The sequence below is a fragment of the Equus caballus genome, chromosome 10, assembly GCF_041296265.1.
Source record: "Equus caballus isolate H_3958 breed thoroughbred chromosome 10, TB-T2T, whole genome shotgun sequence".
Lineage (NCBI taxonomy): Eukaryota > Metazoa > Chordata > Mammalia > Perissodactyla > Equidae > Equus > Equus caballus.
Window position 1 is genome coordinate 60,029,871 of NC_091693.1, and position 20,352 is coordinate 60,050,222.

Here is a 20,352-nt window from a genome sequence, read left to right on the forward strand (position 1 = left end):
GGTAGTGAAAGGGGAAATGATATTCCATATAAAGAGTATAACATTTACAGAAGACATGACAACGTGAGTAATTCAGGAAAATTACAAATGCAATAAAATTCACCTTCAGAAAATGGAGAAATGAGTTATATTTCTGGCAAATATAATTTGGAAAGAACCATACTCTCTCCCTCTTTCTCTTTCTCTCCTGATTGAGATTTAAAACTTCCAAATAGAGAATACTAGAAGGCTTCAAGGAAAAAATGTTTACCAGCAAAGAAACAAATATTAGGCTGCCTTAGCCTTTTCAGCAAGATTAAATATTAGAAAACCTGAATAAGACTTACAGAGCTCTTAAGGAAGAAGGTTATGACATGATGTCTTTATTTAGCCAAGTGTTCTTTGTATAGGAATGCAACAAAAATATTTCCAAAACTGCAAACAGAAAGAAGCATGTCACTTAGTTATCCTTTACAAATAAATCAAGTCTTGTCGAAGAACAATGATAAATGAAAAGCAAACAGTCAACAAAGAGGTACCTCTGGCTAGAAATCCTAATAAACATCAAAAGCAGGTAAAGTATGCAGAGAAAAGGTTTTGAATAATTGTCTTAAAGATTATATCAAAAATTCTATTTTTTTCCCTGGAGAGAGATGATCTATAATATACAAAGCAAAAGAAACACAGAGGCAGTGTTCACAACCCCAGATTAAATTAGCTAAAAATATGAATCAATATGCATAGTAGCAGAATGGACCAAAGCAGTGAATTTTCATAGAATAAATGTCATTTTAATTTTTATGATTCAATATTGGTTTTAGAATGATTGTAAAAGTTTAAACAAAAATCTGCAGTACCCATTAGTATTCTTAAAACTTGGTTATCTCTCAAATTACCGTAGGGAAAATTGTCTACGAAAAAATTCAGAGGTAGAAAAAGAATAGAGAAAAGCAGATAATATGAAAGGAGCAGAGCTAAAAATAAGATTCAGGGGGACAAAAGATAGGACATTAAAAAAAATCCACTGATGAGCTGCTCACAGAGAAATCCATAAAATAAGAACTATGTTAAAAGCGAAAGCGTAGAAAATGACTTATCAGCAAATGCACATACACAAATAATAAAAGCAAGGTAAGCGTGATTAATATTAGATACTGGATGTGTAGGTGAAAAGAATTAACTGGAATAAAAAGTTATTTTTATGTAATAAGACATACTTTCTATAAATAAAGGCAACTGTCATAAACTATTATAATATCCTTTGATTATGTTAAGTCAAACTATTAAAAATAAAAGATGAATTTTTAGAAAGACAGTTGTATTATGGGAACTACCATGAATTGTCAGGGAGAAGATAAGTACAGCAGTTGTTTTGGAAAGCTATGAGGCAAGATGTACTAACAGTCTTAACTCATATTATTTGGGATCAGTAATTCTAATTCTAGGAATCTATTTTTAAAATAATAAAACACATAAGCAAATATTTATAAATAGCTGTTTACTAAAGCCTTACTTATAGCAATGATGGTTAAATCATGCTATGTTCATTTTATATAGTCATTACAATTATGAATTTGATCGGGGCTGGCCTGGTGGCGCAGCAGTTAAGTGGGCATGTTCCGCTTTGGCGGCCCATGGTTTGCCAGTTCGAATCCTGGGTGTGGACATGGCACTGCTTGGCAAGACATGCTGTGGTAGGCGTCCCACATATAAAATAGAGGAAGATGGGCATGGATGTTAGCTCAAGGCCAGTCTTCCTCAGCAAAAAGAGGAGGATTGGTGGATGTTAGCTCAGGGCTAGTCTTCCTCAAAAAAAAAAATTATGAATTTGATCAATTTTTGATGCCAGGAGAAAAAGCTCATAATAGTGTACAAATAGGATATATTTGATAATTGATGTAATAATTATAGCTTTCTTATAAACACATTATCTTGACTTTTTCATTTAATCCTCATAATAGCTCTATGTGACTCTGGATTCAAAGTTTAAATTGATGTTCTCTTTTATATGTTTTGCGTATTTTATAATTCAACAACTATAAATATGCATTCTGTTTATGACAAGAAGAGCAAATTTATTTTAAGAACCATTGAGAACATTAAATAAGATAAAAAGGCATAATGCCATAATTTTCTATAGTTCTTTATGGTTTTTAAAGTACTTTCACATTACTTACTTAATTTGATCCTTATAATTAGGGTGATTTTATAATTTATTATCCAAACCATGACATTTTTAATTGTACAAGAGGGTGCTATTAATATTTATACCAGGAAGACAACTGTAAACTTGAAGTGTCCAAATAAACCAAGATCTAGACCCACTCTACTAGAAACGTCTCTGTGAGGTCAGTGGTGCTTCGATACCTTTATTCCATTTTAGAACTTACAAAAGTACTTAAAAGACCTGATTAAATCATATAATCAAAGAATAGTGGTTCTGAAAATAGATTAGAAGTAAAAAGATTGTCTTGACTTAGTCCATGGTTCTTTTGATTAAAACAAAGCCAAAATTAAAAAAAAAAAAACCCTGGTGACAATTTCCTCAATTAGAAAGTTTTGAATAGTACAGTCCCAAGAGGTTTAAAATCTAGGAATCACACAATGTTTTATTTGATTACAATTCAATGCCACTGAAATTTTTGAAACTTTGTAATATTCTGCTAAGAAACCTGAGATTTGCAAAATAGGATACCTAATATATGTGATTACAGGAAATTATAGATTCATATACTATGAGCCAGAACTCTTCCATCCAAGTCATACGAGAAAAGCAACTGACAGAGAATGAATCTAGATTAACATGTTTAGATGAATGAACATCTAGCTAAATTATTTTTTATAAAAGTAATTATGGAGGACAATGGTAAGCGAAATGGGTAATAGTGATTTGATTAGAAAGTTGAAAAATTTACTGAGCAAGCTTGAGAGTTCATGATCAAGCATTAGGCAGACAACAGTGGGCAAATGATGTTTGCCAAGGCTTTGGTTGGTAGAATTACATGTCTGAAAAGTCCAGCTATTTAGCCAATGGTGAAAAAAGAGAGGAAAGAAAATCTAAGGGAACAAATGTGTAATAGGTATTAATTATAGACCAGGGGCAGTCACTGCAAAATATGACCTGCAGATGTTTTATTTAGCCAACAGAGCGGTTTTTTAATGCTTTTGAATTTGAAACACTTTAGGCAGGTCAGCAGGCATTCCAGGTTTGCATCCCCTCTGTCCTTCTCCACCCGGGTCCCCAGCAGGGTCTCTACTAGCTCTGGAGAGGCCTAACTGGGAACTTGTAAAAAGCTCCTTTTTGGGAACATGCAGCCCAAGGCACACAACTCTGTGAACAGAGCAGAGTTGGGATTGTGGCTCCTACTTACTACTCTGCCATGAGATTTTGTGAGATTTAAAAACTGCACACCCTTGCCTGGGAAATTCTTACTACTGTCGTATGACCTACCATTTTGCATGTTGATGTTACCTACCTGGTCCCCAAATGTCTTGCATTATTGACCCTGAATTACAATTAGACGTCTTTATGACATTATGGTATCATAATCTAAACTAAAGAAATTTAATTGGCCAGTAGATAATTTACTTTGGAAACGATGCTGAATCAATATTTTCTTTCTTTCTTTTTGAGGAAGATTAGCCCTGCGCTAACATCTGCCACCAATCCTCCTCTTTTTGCTGAGGAAGATTGGCCCTGAGCTAACATCTGTGCCTTTCTTCCTCTGTTTTATGTGGGACACCCACCACAGCACAGCTTGACAAGTCGTGCATAGGTCTGCACCCGGGATCCGAACTAGAGAACCCTGGGCTGCCGAAGCAGAATGTGCGAACTTAACCACTGGGCCACTGGGCTGGCCCACCTGAATCAATATTTTCTTTCTCACTGTATTATTTGACTTTTTCCTTTATTGATACAAACATCAGAAATATTTAGTTTTTAATGGCAAGAGGAAAATTAACTTCATGTGAAAAATATAGCTAGAGTTTTTTTTTAGACATCACTAAAAAAAAGTGAATATTGAGTACCTATTATAGTTATATATATTCTTGAAAAAATACATTAGGGTTTACACTTATATCCAACTATTAGAATGACATATCTATTCTTCTTATGAATAACAAAAGTCACTGTTTCTACTTTTGTGTTTCTTTATTTAAAGGAAAATGGATATCTTAAGAGGTTGCTAGGAAAGTTATGCAAATGAAAAAAGGTAGTAAAAAGAGTAAATATGCTGGAATATAAGGAAAATAAAAGTATCATAATATTTAATTTCCATGAGATTATGCTGATGAGACCCTTATTAGCATATTAGGTAGACCAGGGCAAATATTGCCTGCTAAATCAATGCCACTTTAAAAATAATTTAATTTAGAGGCCAGCCTGGTGGCGCAGCAGTTAAGTTTGCACGTTCTGCTTCGGTGGCCCGGGGTTTGGCGTTTCAGATCCCAGGTGTGGACAGGGCACTGCTTGGCAAGCCATGCTGTGGCAGGCGTCCCGCATATAAAGTAGAGGAAGATGGGCGCAGATGTTAGCTCAGGGCCATTCTTCCTCACCAAAAAGAGGGGGATTGGCAGCAGATGTTAGCTCAGGGCTAATCTTCCTCAAAAAAAAATTTAATTTATATACAAAGTTTTATTCTAAATATAAATTGATAATTGGTAGTTTTTCTTTCCTTTGAGGAAAATAAGTTGGGCAATTGGCTAGGAGGGTAAGGAAAACTTATTTCACCATCGATAACTTCCAGCTTTGAGAGAGTGGGGAAAAGAACTACTGACTTAGCATCTCCTTTTACCTCTGTTCCCCTTTGGCGGTGACCATTGTTATATGACAGTGCAATGATGCAGGTGCATGTAACCCACTCGATCTGTGAAGTTAGTGGCATCCTGTGCTTATATGTGTCTCCCAGAGGCATCTCTGTGTCATCCCGCAGGCTGTGTTCAGTGGATATAAAATGTCTGCACGCTGCGAGTATATGGCCTACTCTATCAGAGGATATTAGTTAAATTAAAACACATGTTAAATAGAATATAGGTGCAAATATTGAAATGAGTTATCCAGATGAGATTGTGCTGTAATCTCCTTTACTCAGAGTGTTTTAAAACCTGCAAAGGTATATTTTAAAAGCTCCCAAGGTAATTCGAGATATGAGTTTGCCCTACTCGAGGTTATGCAGAATACCAATCAATGGCCTTGTTAAGCCTGCCTTTACCTGTTAATTTACCCTGGATCCTCAGGTTTTGCTCTGTCTCTTAGCTTTGTCCGTATAACATGGCATGTTATCTTTATAATGAGAGGATGAGATAGATCCATTAGAGTAAGAGACATGTGCTGTTAATGAGTTTCCAGCCAGCTATCAAGGTATCATCAAATGTGGTTTATCTTGGTGAATGAAAGTTTGAATAGAGAATTAAGCTCCCACACTGACTGTTGAAGTGCAGTGGATCATTTTGTTATTTAATGTCACACTTCACTGGACACACTTCACAGAGCAGTGAATCATGCTTAAAACAAGCAGCCTTTACTTTAACGACAGCAGATAATGCAGCAGAGGTGAATAATAAGTGTTAGCAGTCTTAACTTTCTCTTGCAATTCTCTCTCCCACGTGCCTGATGGGCAATTTACAAAGTACATATGCTCTTTTATAGATTGGAACTTGGGATCCGGCCAGTGGCCTGAATATGACAGAAAGTCAAAAGGGAAAGCCAGCCAACATCACAGATTCCTTATCCAATCGTTCTTTGATTGTTACCACCATTTTGGTAGGTATTTGTTTTTCCGTTCTTTTTGGATAACTGTAGAAATAAAGACGGAAGTGGTTGGGGAAGGACATTATAATTGAAGCAGTAATGAACAAAATGTAATGCATTTTACAGTTACTTAGCAATTACTGTCTAACAGATGAGTCAATGTTAATTTAGTCACAGTTTTATTCTGTTAGTCTTCAATGATGGAAATTGTATTAATGTTTGGGCTGCTTATGTTGACTAATAATACAGCTTCATATATTACTGAAAATCTTTACAATTTCTGCGAAACTAGTTGCTATTGAAGAATTGCCGATGTTAAGATTTGAAAAATGCGTGAGCATGCAGCTGTATAAATATAGTTATGTGACGAGCCTCATGTGAACTGTGCTTCCGCTTTTGTCTCCTGAAAATATATTCCAGAGGGCATGCCATTCATTTTTCTGGATTTTTTTCTATTATAATTCTATTTTAACCTTGCTTTCAATTTAATTGTTTTCATCATGGAGAATCACTTTTACTTTACTAATCTCCCTAATGAAATCAAATGACAAGTGCTTTTTTATGCCAGAAATATTTTCACGCCAACAGAATTAAATTAATACTGATAAGCTAGATATTTTTACCCCTCTTGTAATTACATATTTTAATTAGATCACACAGTAATGTTCACTTCTGCCTACTATGCCTTTTGCAAATAGGAATTTTAATTTTAGTATAAGCAAGGAGCTCTTATATTATTTAGTCGGTACTTTCTACCTATAGAATAAGCTTATCAATGGTAGTTCTTATGTCTCCCCGGGTAGTCAATAAAAATGTAAGGTTAATGTCCAGAACAAACCACCACACAGTTTCAGCATTTATGTAATTTCTACATTTGATCTATGGTGGCAAATCAAGCTGGGAGGAATTCATAATCTTCTCCTTTTAGTAACAGCAACGGATGTCAGATCTCTAGGCATGTCAAAGTAAAATAACTTTGGTTACAGACTCTTGATAGTGAAGCAAAGCTGGTAATCATGAAATGATGGTGATGAAAGCTCATGAAGTCTTTTAAACACTCCCTTTCTAAGAACCTCAGTGAATACTTGATTCCTTATCCATCATATTCAAACTTTTTAGGTCCTTTTTAACTTAATTTTATATCTCCCTCTCTTTTCAAAGATAACTGTCATACTCACCAATCCACCATCCCTGGTTTTCAGATGGAATATTCTCACAGGATGCTAGTGCATCCTTTTTCTGCTGGTGTGTCCTGGATTTCATTACTGCCTGCTAGGACTATTGCAGTAGCCACGTAACTGTCCCTCATACCAACAGCGTTCCTGTTTGCAATGCACCCAACCCTCCACTGTAAAGATCTACTTCTGTCATTTTCCTGCTTCCTTGCTTACAAATCTTTAGTGAATCCTTACGGACCTTTAAAAAGGCCCCCAAATTTTGACCCTGATGTTCAAAGCCTTCTACAGTCTTGTCTTTTCCTACCTTTCTATCTTTATTTCCCATTATTACTCCCTTTCCAGAACCCTGTGTTTTAATTGAACTGGAATAAGCAGTTACCCTATTATTGTGATTATGTCAACCCTGTTCCCTTTGTCTGCACCATGTTTCTCTCCATTTCTGAGATATTATAGTACCCGTCAGTACTTTATATTATTTAGAATTAATATTATACTGTCCTTTACTTCGCATGTGCAGTATTTCTCCCAACATCACTGAACATTTCTTGGAGGAACAAGATCTGACTGTGTCTCCTGTTTTTACACCATGTGTGCCTCTACAATGCCCGCAGAGTAGAGAGTGCTGTGCAGGGGACATCTGTAGTCTTCAGCAATTGGCCCCCATACTTCTTTCAGTGTTCTCCTTGATCCAGCCAAACTCCCAAATGCATCACTTATTTTAGACTCTAAATCTTTGCTCAGTTCTTTATGTTCCCCTGTGAAAAATCCTCTTCATCCTTCCAGACCTGTCTCAAAAGACACCCACTCCATGAAATGGTCTGATCTCTCCATGTTGTGTGTACGTGTGTTTGTGAGTGTGCCTGGGTGTGGGGGGTACAGTTTATGTGTCATAATACTCTATTGTGGCACTTACCATGCATTGCTTTTTTAGTTTAGAAAATTTGTGTATATCTGTGACTCCATTTAACATGAATCTCTTCAAGGCCAATGATCAAATTTTATACTTTTTTGATCTCTCAATGTCAGAGAAAAGTGTCTTAGGCATGGCAAGCACTCAACAAATATTTGTTAAATTAAATTAAATAAATGGTATTTAACTAAATGGAAAATTGGAGGTAGTATGCACCTTTCAAATGACTATGTTTAAATATTTTTCAAGTGTGCAGGTTATTGCAAACTTCTTGTTCAAACAAAGTGGATGATTAAGACTACCCATATCATTTCTCAGTCTTCTTAATTACTCAGGGTTGTTTTTTCCAAAGTTTTTTTTTTTTTTTTTTTTTGAGGAAGGCTAGCCCTGAGCTAACTGCTGCCCATCCTCCTCTTTTTTCTGAGGAAGACTGGCCCTGAGCTAACATCCATGACCATCTTCCTCTACTTTATATGTGGGACGCCTACCACAGCATGGCGTTTGCCAAGTGGTGCCATGTCCACAACTGGGATGCGAACTGGCAAACCCCGGGCTGCTGAGAAGCAGAACGTGCGAACTTAACTGCTATGCCACCGGGCCAGCCCCTCTGCATTGTTTTATAAAAAATATCTGATGTTTTTCTCAATAATAAACAATTTTGTATCTATAGATAAACATGTAGTATTTAATCTTAACATCTTATCAGAGCCAATCATAAAGCTTTTAAAAACGTACTGCTATACAAAATTAATTCCATACCTTTGAAACAGTATTTTTGAGCTTTGGACCTTGGACATCTTCATCTTTTTAAGTTCCCCAGATCTTTCTGATCTATAATGATGATTGAGAACTACTTCTCAGATCATTGCTCTATATAACTTAGGTGTAAGGTCAACTGTGGAACATACTCAAAGCTCACATTTTAATAAATAGTTTACTTTATATTCTAGAGTATGTCACTCTACTGGTTTCTAAGAGATACTGATATTTATTAAAAGGAAAGGCACTTTGTTTTTATATCACTTAGTTAAAAAAATTATTTTTCTGAGTACTCTGATCACAAAGTACCCCCAATCAAGAAAAGAATAGATTTGAAGAGATAATTTACCTTATCTATGGAAGTCTTATGCTTGATGTAATTTATTGGTGTTTAAGTCATATTTCATAAGGCAGTTATGATCATTTGATTTATGTTATGATTATTTTGTGCTTTTCTCTCTTGGAAAATGTCAGAGGAGATTCTGGCTGTGCTGTGAATAATGACATCTCCACAAAGAGAAATTCGCTTCTTCTTGTTCAACATTTTTATTATGTGTCTTAAAAAAAACTAGTGAGGTTTTCTAGAATTCACTTGATTATGCTAATCATAATCAGGTCCATTTCTCTTGAATTTTATGCATTCATTTATTTTTATTCATTTATTTTTTTATTTAACAAATATGTACTGAATAATGGTGAAATTGAACTAAAAGCTGTATTTGATGAATACAATAGACATGGTCTCCTGCCCTCATGAAGCTCAGAAAATGGTAAGGATTCATATAGAGGATTACACACGCACACACACACACACACACTGCACCTTGTGATTAGGATATAAGAAAAAGATAAATGGTTGATATCTTTTACAGGTTGATCCTGAGTTATACTGGAGGTCAAGAGTGGAAGGATTAGTCCGATTAGGCCTCACTGCAGAGGAATAGCCAGATGAGACCTGAAGTTTGAGAAGGAATTAGCAAGCTAAAGAAAGGGGAAAGGAGAATTCTTGGCAGAGAGAACAGCATATGCAAGGGCCCTGAAGCAGGAAAGATCTTGGAAAATTTGCAAAATTGAAAGAAGACTATGATGGTGGCTGGTGCTTTGGTTTGCTTCTCAGCTTCATCACATATGATTATATGAAGACGGTTCATTACAAAAAATGCTAGGACATTTTTTGCATGTCTACTATGTGCTAGACATTGTTCAAAGCATTACTCATGGATTTACTCATTTAATTGTCATAATGACCTTTCGAGATAGATACTATTATTAATTCTATTTTACAGGTGAGGAAACTGGGTGTCCAAATTTCCTAAGTAACCTACTCGTGATCACAGAGCTAAAAGTAGAGTATCAGAGTTTCAACCAATCTCTGTAGCCAACTTGAACAACTGATACTATACAACGAGAGCTCCACTGGCTCATTATGGAAAAGTCTAACAACTATAGTTTGTGACCAAAATAGCATCCTGTTTGAGAATTGTTTACCTAAAACAATGTGTCTCATCCAGAAATCCCACATATGCCATGATGAGTGTGTCCCCAGACGTCTAGACATTCCCGTCAACAGAGGCCAAGATTCAGGCTACTCTTGCCTGGATGTCTTGAGCCTCTTGTTTCTCTCCTCTCTTCATTTAGCACTCAGTTTTCTTTCAGCTTCTTTAATCCATAATCTCAGATTTTCCTGGGCAATCAAAATAGCATTGGGGCTTCTCTCATTCTCTGTTTAGAATTGAGATTAAGCATCTTGTTTACAAATGTCTTTTACTCCCCATCAACAACACAACCTATGCCCAATGCACTACATGAGTGCAGCGTATGGTTATATCATAGGATGGATTCATTTTAGAAAGCCTTAAACAATTTTTTAAATGTTTAGATTCTTTTTAGTTTTGATTTAAGATTCATGGTATCATGCAATTTGGAAATTTACGTAATTTCACCTGAAGGTCTAGACCCAAAACTCAGTTCTGCTTATGCCGTCTCCTTAACATTCCTCACGTTACCTCTCTGGTCTTTGAATTTCAAGTTCAATTGTTATTAAAATTCCCTTGCTTCTTGTGTTTATCATTATTAATGGAACTAAAAATAGCAACTTTAGAATCATGTTTTCATTTATGATGATTTTGCTTATTACATAAAAATTCCTAATTGCCAAAAATACTAATTCGAATGAGATGTAGAAGAATAACGTGTGCTGTATCTTCAGTTTATACCTTCATCCTGTTGTCCTTACTGCTGTGGATTCACTAACTAGAGGCAGGATCAAATGACCGAATACTTGAGTTCGTATGGGAATTGCTTATTTTCCCTCTGTGTTCTTGGTTTTCAATAGATTTTTTTCAGGCCTAAGTGTGTTGAGTGCTTCCCACTGTGCTGCTTCTGTATAATAATTGATTTTTGTCTATCAAAAGATTACTAGCACTTAAAGGCCAACTACGTGTTCTTTCTCTTGGCAACTAATACCATTTTAGTGTGCAAATGGCTACGAATTTGTTTACTTTTTCACAAAAGGCACTCTTAAGGAGGTTCTTTCTTCCGCATTGCTCAATGAATTTAACAAATGTGCTTGCATCTGCAACTTAGTCTTATTTTTTAATTTTTCTAGCACTTCCTGGAAGGTTACGTATTGCACTATTGAGTTTACTTGCTTAGGCTTGTAAAGCTTTATTGTCTCAGCTCACAGATTTAGAAGGCTTATCTGGGAGCAAAGTCTCAAGGACAATGGAAAGAATCACAGTACAAAAGGGAAGACTGACTGAATCATCCTCTAAATCGTTCTGAAGCTTCTCTCATAATATCAACAAAAGCAGATTTCTAGGGGTTCAAATCTGCCACTGCAATAAGTTTTCCTCTGATTCTTCTCTTTCCATTGTCACAGAAGGACTGTCAAACTCAGAGTTCTTCTTAGAGAGTTGTTAGCATTTGGGCTTGTAAAACCAGACTCTGCAGCTTCACAAAGAAAAAAAGACTTTCATTCTTAGTAACCCGTACATCATTTCTAAGCAGTTTTGAACATGTATTCTGGAAATATTAAGATCAAAACCCCTTAAGGAAGATATAGTAGACAGACATGTATAAGTACTACTTGAGTTTTAACATGTGAAATGAAAGTGCCTCATTCAAATTCACTCTCACTGTACCCCATTCCTGCAACCAGCTTGTTCAAAGGCAACCACACCTTTTCTCACCATATTTTTCTTCTGTTTCAGGGATCATACTGGCACTACACTTCTCCCTTTCATTCTTGCTCTAATAGCTCAATCTATTGTATTTCAAATAACTTCCCATATTCTCTCAGACTTCCAGATTCAGCGAGATAAAATAAAACTTTTGGTGGTGGGACCATAGAGAAAGAAAGCATGAGTTTTAATGTGAAATTAAGCATAATTAAAAAAAAATCTCTGCTTCTCAATCATTAAAAGCTTTATGAGTGACCAGACTCATTGTTACCACGTAAATACACATACACACACACACACACACATACACATCCCTGCTTCTTTCATCCTTCTTTATTAAATCTACTTTAAAAGTGCTACCATAATAAAGATTCTTAAGTATTTTAATTTTGTTGTTATATTCTTTTTTATTGTCAACATTACTGTCAATACTCTAATCTTGTTGAAGATTATTTTATTGTGAGCAATATATTGTTTGGTATAGCAGAGTGAATAGAGAAATCTGAATTTTTGGTTCAGCTCAACCACAGCAACCTCCATGGAAATGCAATATTTTTGCTTTACCCTTCTCATTTTTAAAGATATCACAATAGAATCAGTGTAAAATTATACAATCCAAATGTCAGCTATGACCTTGATCTGAGATTCACATGTAAATTTGCAGCTACTTACAGGACATATATCCACCTGCATGTCCAGTATCAAACTCGGCATGCATCAAACCTCCTTCTTCAATTCAGCTTTTACCATAGCTCTTTCTCCTGTGTTTCCAAACTTTGTGCTTCCAGTACTTTTCGCTCAAGCCAGAGGTTTGTTTTTTTTTCTTAAATACCTCAGTCTCTTTACACCCCATGTTCACAATTCAGGTACCTAAGAGTAAAAAAGGGTGGATTATTCTAAGAGGGTTTAACAAAGAAGTGAGTCAAGGGACATTTTGAACAAGTGAGATATGGTTTGTTCATGGGTACTACCGAATGGGGGATTTATAGAGTCTGATTTGAGAGACATAGTACCAAGAGGAAAGAAGAAAGAGATGGCAGCATTGAAAAATCAGATATGAGATTTCTCAGAGATGGATTCAATGTGGTGCAAAAACATTGGAGAAATGTGGATGAGGACGTCAAGGTTAAAAGCCTAGGAGGCAGAGGTGTTAGCATCGACACAGAACACAATAGGGATGTTGGGAAGGGAGATAACGAGCCCTATTTAGTCATGTATGAATGGAGATGTTGGCAATAACTTTTGTGTAGTCAAATCTTGATTATTCATGTAAGAGGATAATAAATTAGATTCAGAGATGAAATGCAGTTTAGAGATTAGCTAATAGGTGCAGTCTCCTTTCCCATCAAACCTTTTACTGGAAGAGCAGTGAAATGGCACATTTGATTGATTTGAGCTTCAGCTTTTTTTTTTTTTGCCTCTTTTTCTCTTTCACTTGTGAATTAAGCTAATGAAATATTTAGTGGCCAAAATACAAATACCAGCAGAAAGATAGTAACAACCAAGACCTCCAATCTAAACTGATAATTCAGTCAAGTGGAGGAGTTTAATAGTTTACCAGTTTTTACTAAAATATGAATTCTTTTTTTCACACAAGCACAATGATAATCTCTAAGCCATATGCTCCTTTAAACCCTTATTGCTCTGACATCAGTAAGTCTCTTTCTTGAAATGCTGATGAACAACACAGCTAGCGATACTCTAGCCCTTTTTTCTTGAAAGTTAATTTCAATTACTCAGTCGTTATTTCTATACGAGTCACTACGATTTCAGGTGATTAAATATTACATTGCAAGGAGTAAGAAGCTCTCCTCGCCTTCCCAAATTCCAGCAGATTTCCTGTAGATAGAGAGTAAAAGCAAAAACTCTTTTTAGAATGAAAATTATGACCAATAAAGACTCAGCTTTTTGTACATTATGTAAATTCTCTGAAGTTATTCTTCTGAAAGGAGGTAAACAGGTTGTAGCAACTAAGAATATGATGACTGTGTCTGCAGTGGTGTACTAAAGGATTTCTGTGTGTGTGAAAGTCAGTCATCAAAAAGAATGCTTTGGCTTAATAGACTTGCAACACAAAATAAAGAAAAAGAAAAGAAACTTTGTAGATTGCCTCAGATTAAATTTTGAACAATAAAACCGGAAATGGTAAATAATAATCATGGTTTATTAAAGTTATTAAGGTAAAATATTGCTCTACAGGCTTGCTATGCTATTTTGTTGTTGTTTTAAAACATAAGCCCCCAGATCACGATTGTTATTCATTTTCTATCCAGAAAGTTCATGTGAAAGTGCATTTTGTAATAACATCTTGAATATTGAAATGGAGTTTGTTTTCCAGGCAAGAGAACAATATATGAGCCCTCTCTCTCATTGCTGGTTTTTGATCCTAACAAACCAGTCATCCTTAGTATTGCTTTTTCTTGAAAACATTAAGGTGTCATGATGGTAGCTGCTTTCACTTTTTCCTCCTGTTATCTTCACTTCCAATTTTGATAACCTGTAATGCACCATAGGCTTCTAACATGAATGCTAATTAGGTATGGCAGAATTCAGACTAAGAGCCAGGGTGAATAGAAGGAAATTGAAAGACCGGGACTCAGACAATGGCAGGGACTCTCTTAGCTCTACAGCTGTAAAAACACAGCAGTTGGAATGGCAGAGACTGAGAAAGGAAATGAAATAATACTATCTGGTCAATGGAGAGAGAACAGTCAACTGTATTATTATTATTTGTGCTTATCTACTGCTTATTGTTCCTGTTGGTCATTTCTTCTGACTGTGAATTGGAAAATTTATTTGGCCTGTCCAGTTAAGTTTTTATGTAATTTTTTAGCAACATTTAAGGTACTATGAATCATTAAAATGTAATTGCAATACTAGTAGTTAAGCTTATTGTTAACTAATTCCCTTAAATATATGATCGTTTTCCATTTTTAAGATCAAAGATTACTACATACATTTATGAAACTTCCTTAATTTAGCTAGGAAAAAAATAGCAAGACTATTTTAGAATGACTAAAATGTGGTTGAGACCAATGGTGATATTTATTAAAAGAAGTGAAATTACAAACTTGAAATTGTCTGTATGCCTTGGATAGTATAAGACATTATAAAACCAAATAGTTAATAATCTTTACAAATGTTAATGATACTAGATTCTCATTAAATCTCATCAGATTTAAATATACCATTTTAAATTAATGCAAACAAATACCTTATAAATGAATCATTCATGTATAATGTAACAATCATTAATTCTGAATTTCTTTTGGAAGAATTTATAAAACATGATCAACTAAATTAGCACTTAAACATATTTTTTCATAATATTGATAAATACAAAATACATTTTTTAATCATCTTCCAATTATGAGATTCACAATTTCTTTCATACTCATTAACCAAAAGTTGGCTAATTAAGAATAAAGCTCTAAAAATATCTATTATTTCTCACCATCATAATAAATATTTTCATGAAATTTTCTTAAGCAAAAATAGTATGTATTTTTGAAGCAATTTAAGACAAGCATAAGAACAATCAACAATTTCTGGAGAAAAAAATGCAAACTGTCTAAAAGTTAGGACGTGGAAATATTGGTTCTTCATTCTGCGTGAAGATGTTTGACCATGGATTGGCTCGCTTCGCAGATGGACTGGTGCCCCTAGCCAGCTGTCAAGCAGGAGACAAGGGCTGGACCGTGACTTTAGAGAAGCTTCTTATGATGTTCTAAGTCAGAGTTAAAGAAAAACAAGCTGAAGGAACAAAACGTAAAATGTCCCTTCATTGAGCCTGGTTTTCTGTTTAAACTTCCCTCTGTTTTACATCTTTAATCTGCTGTTGCAGTCCTGCTCCTTTTTATTAATTTGGGTATTGGTTTTATAGTGCAAATAATTAGAATTGTCTGAAAATCTGTGATCAAAGTTCTCACTAGATGTCCATAACGGGAGCTATCCTCATTAACACTGTAAAAGATAGGCTTCCTCTTCACTTTCCAATAAAATTCTTAATGAAGACTCAGGAAAAAACAACACAAAAATGATGAAAACATAGTGATATTATAAGCTAAAGTTAAGAGGAGACTATGTACCAGTATTTCAGTAGAATGTCCATCAAATAGAGCTTGTGGGGACAGATTGCTGATTATCTTCTAAAATAACCCTACTTATGAGTCCTAACAATGTGATTTTATGTTTTTATGCCATAATTATAGGAAAATATTTTATTTTTGAGCGCTTCCCTTACTTCTTATCTTGAATCACTTTATGGAAATATTCCTATATTTAAGAGATCTACAATTAACTGTTTTTAGTTGTTTAGACATTTAATCATGCATCTTATATGTAGCTATAATTTCATCTCTACCTTTACTAATTTTTAATTGCTTTTATCTGTTTTATTCTTATTTGTATTTGGTGAGCACTTCATTGAGCCTGTTTTCCTTCTTTTAATGGTATTTTATTTTTTGATTATTAACTTTGACAATAGATTCATTCTCAAGAAGACTTTCCATTCCTAGTTTTCCAATTAATTATTTTTCAAGAATGGACACTGAATTTTATTGAATACATTGGTCATCTATAGAGATTATCATTAATTTTTCTAGTTGTACTTATTGTTCTGATGAATCTATTAATCAATTTTGAAATAGTAAAAGTAATTATATTCCAGAGATAAACTATTATTGGTTGTGGTTGAAAAATATTTCAGTAGACTGCTATGTTTTGTTTTCTATGTTGTTTTTAGGTACATTTGGTAGCGACTATTCCTTAGTTATGGTGTTTAACCATTTTGTTAGCTTTTTATGTCAGTGTTATCCTAACTTCATTTAAAAAGATGGAAACTGATTCCACAGCATTTGCTATCCTCCAAACCTATGTATCATGAGGTTATTTGTTTTTATTAGATTAAAAATAAAAACTCCACAGTATTTAGATTTTTTCTGGAAAGATTTCTTTAATAACTGTTGTGATTTCTTTTATGGTTATTGACATGAATTTTATTGCTTCTTTTTTGAGTCAATTTTATATTGTGCTTTGATGAATATCAAGGTATTCAATTTTTTTTTTTTTTTAAAGATTGGCACCTGAGCTAACAACTGTTGCCAATCTTCTTTATTTTTTTCTGCTTTTTCTCCCCAAATCCTCCAAGTACACAGTTGTATATTTTAGTTTCGGGTCCTTCTAGTTGTGGTATGTGGGACACTGCCTCAGCATGGCCTAATGAGCAGTGCCATGTCCGCGCCCAGGATCCCAGCTGGAGAAACCCTGGGCCGCTAAAGTGGAGCGCAAGAACTTAACCACTTGGCCATGGGGCCAGCCCCCAAGGTATTCAAATTTGTTAACATAGATTTTCATATAAAGTCATCATATAAATTTTATCATTTCTATCTATTGAGTCCCTTTCTCATATAAAATTTGTTAAAAAATTTTTTTCTTAAATTTGGTTAGTTAAGAAATCTTATTTTATTGTTGTTGTTTTTACTAAAAGACATGTTTATAATTTAGCCATTTTCTTCTTTCCTATTTTCTGCTTCACTTATTTTTCTTCTATTTCCTTATTCTTTTCTTCTCAGTTTTCTTACATTTTTGGTTGTCCATTTTCTAGCTTCTTATATTTAAGCACTCCATTTATTTATTTTTTTAAAATTATTTAATGACAAATTCATATAAGGCTGAATTTTTCTCTGAAAACTGCTTTGAAGATACTTTTCTTTTAAAATAAAAATGGTGTAGCTTAGTAGTTAGCAGAGTGCTTTGGAGTCAAGCAGAACCTTCATCTCTCAAGCCATGCCTGGCTGTGAAATTCAGATAATAGTTATTAGATAGTGTATTTAAATAATATGCTTACTGAAAATTCTTTTTAAAGTCTACACTTTTCTTTAACTATATTGAAAGAAATTTAACCTTAACTTAGCTATTGAATTTAGTGTTTAGGGTCTTTTTAAATGTCAACTTCCCATTCTTAAGCCCTTTACTTAACTGGTACCAATAAGAACTTTGTCTCTTTTTATCTGATGAATGTATGCTTGCTAATTTTCATCCTGTTTGTAAATTTTATGACAAAATGGCTAGAATATAAATTTCTTAAGTATTTCAGCATTTTTCCTTGAAAACACTTGATATTTTTTCATTGGTATAATTTTCACTCTTTTCTGATTCCCCAGTTTTATTTTCTACTACTTATAGCTTTAAAGATAATTTCTTCCTTTATCTTTGTGATTTATTTTTTATGTATTTATTATGGCCAGGCCAGGTCTAGGTAAGGTGTTTTTATTTTTTTTTCCAATCCAATTGCCAGCTTTCTATGAAAGTATCAATTCATCTTCAAATCTTCTTACCAAGATTTAAAAAATTTTCTCTCAATATAGGGACAGGTACCAGGTTAGCTATGAGTTCCTTTCATGTCTTTGGAATACTCACACCCTGAAGCCTGTGCCCTCCTGCTGCATCCTGGTCTCCTTTCTCTATAGGCCTCTGACTCAGCTGTCATCCTGGGGCTTCCCTTCACCATCATGCTCGGGATTCTATTTGTCTTTCTCCTTTCCTGGAGCCCTATTTCCTACATCCTATGATTTCACTTTTCCTGAATTATTCTCTCATTTTGTTAGAGTACAGGCTGTAATAGCATCCTGAGAAAGTTCACATGAGAGGTAAAAATTTTCTACCCTTTATATCTGAAAACATTGCCTCCTGTCTATAGAATTATCAATTGAATTCTTTGGAAGGCATTGCTCCATTTGTCCTCTCTTCCTGTGGCAGTTGTTCAGATGTACATGGTCATTGTGATTCCTAATCGTTTGTATGTGGCCTATATTTTTCCTTCCTACGGACAATTTTAAGATCATCTCTTTATTCCTGAAGTGTGAGATTTTCACTAATGATATGGCCTGGTGTGTGGAACATTTAAAACCTCATTATGTTGAACATTCTCTAGAGTCTAGATCTGTGCTGTCTAATAGAGTAGCCCGTAGCCACACGTGACTATTTGAAATCTAGCTAGATTGAATAACAATGTACTGTAAGTGCAAAATAAACACTGGCTTTCAACAACTTGATCTAAAAAATAATGTAACATATCTCAATTTTATATTGGTTATATGTTGAATGATAATATTTTGGATATATTAGGTTAAATAAAATATGCTATTAAAATTAACTTTACCTGTTACTTTAACTTTTTCTTTTTAAATGTGGCTACTAAAAGATTTTAAATAACATATGCGACTCTTATCTGTGGCTGGCATTATATTTCTATTCGACAGCACTGGTCCAGAATCTTGCTGGGATCGTTCAATCTGGAAATGCATGTTTTTCAGTTTTAAGATATTTTCTTAATATTATTTATTTGATAATTTCCTCTGCCTTTTTCTCATTGTCTCTTTCCCTCTGGATGTCTGGTAACTGATTTGTTAGACTTCCTAGCATTATGTAAAATTAGACAGTTTTTGTTTTTTTGTTTATTTTAAACATTGATGCCCAGGTCCCATACACAGACATTCTAATTTAATTGATGAGACCCTGGTAGTAGTATTGTTTGAAATCTCCCCAAATGACTCTAATGATCCTCTAATTTTCTCATGTATTTTCATCTTGTTTCATTTTTATTCTATTTTCTGAAAAAGTTCCTCAACTTTGTCTTCCAGCCCATCGATTGCTTTTCTTCTTTTTATTTTTAAGACTTTATTTTTTTAGAATGGTTTTAGATTCACAGCAAAATTGAGCGTAAGGTACAGAAGTTTCCCATATACCATCTACTGCCCACACATGCATAGTCTTCTCTCATTATTGACCTCTCCTACCAAGTGGTACATTTGTTACAATTGATGAGCTTACATTGGCACATAATCACCCAAAGTCCATAGTTTGCATCAAGGTTCACTCTTGGTAGATGTTCTTGGGTTTGGACAAACGTATAATGACATGTATCCATCGTTATGGTATCATATAAAGTGTTTTCTGTACCCTGTTGCCCTCCCCCACCCCGGTCTTCCCTGAATCCTTGGCAACCACTGATCTGTTTACTGTCTCTATAGTTTTGCCTTTTCCAGAATGTCATGTAGTTGGAATCACACATTTCAGATTGGCTTCTTTCAGTTAGTAATACACATTTAAGGTTTCTCCATACCGTTTCATGACTTGGTAGCTCATTTCTTTTTAGTATGCTTTATTTATTTTTAATTCTGTTATATTTTTAACTTCCAAAAGCTTTTACAAGTTCTGGATTTTTTTAAGTAGCATTGATTCATTATAGTTTGGTTTTTGTTTTCACCTGTTCTTTATATTGTTTCTATCTCATTTGTGGTTTTTTTCCATTTTGTTTCTGCCTAGTTGTTAGAGGCTTCACTCAAGTTTTCTCAAATGTCCATTCATACTTTGGTGTAAGGCACTATAAAAGAGAGTGGGAGCTCTATGGACATGAGGAGAATTAACTGACAGGTGAACTGAACAGTGAAGCATTTGGGGAGGGATAAGGTTTTCCATCTGTAGCGTCTAACAAATATATATATATATATATATATATATATATATATATATATATATATATTCTGAGTGGTGTAATTTATGAAAGAAATCCTTCAGCCTGGGTAACAC

At 34.4% G+C, this 20,352-nt stretch overlaps 1 protein-coding gene across 7 annotated transcripts in view; it reads left to right on the forward strand.

Moving 5' to 3' along the window:
• Positions 1-20,352, forward strand: part of GRIK2 (glutamate ionotropic receptor kainate type subunit 2) — a 632,322-nt gene that overhangs the window by 383,897 nt on the left and 228,073 nt on the right. For all 7 annotated transcript variants that reach the window (XR_011422112.1, XR_011422111.1, XM_001503914.7 and 4 more), the window contains exon 10: positions 5,630-5,743. Coding sequence is in view for 5 of the 7 variants with exons in the window: in XM_001503914.7 (XP_001503964.1) it covers positions 5,630-5,743 (114 nt within the window). In the remaining 2 variants the exon portion in view is untranslated. The remainder of the gene's footprint in view (positions 1-5,629; positions 5,744-20,352) is intronic.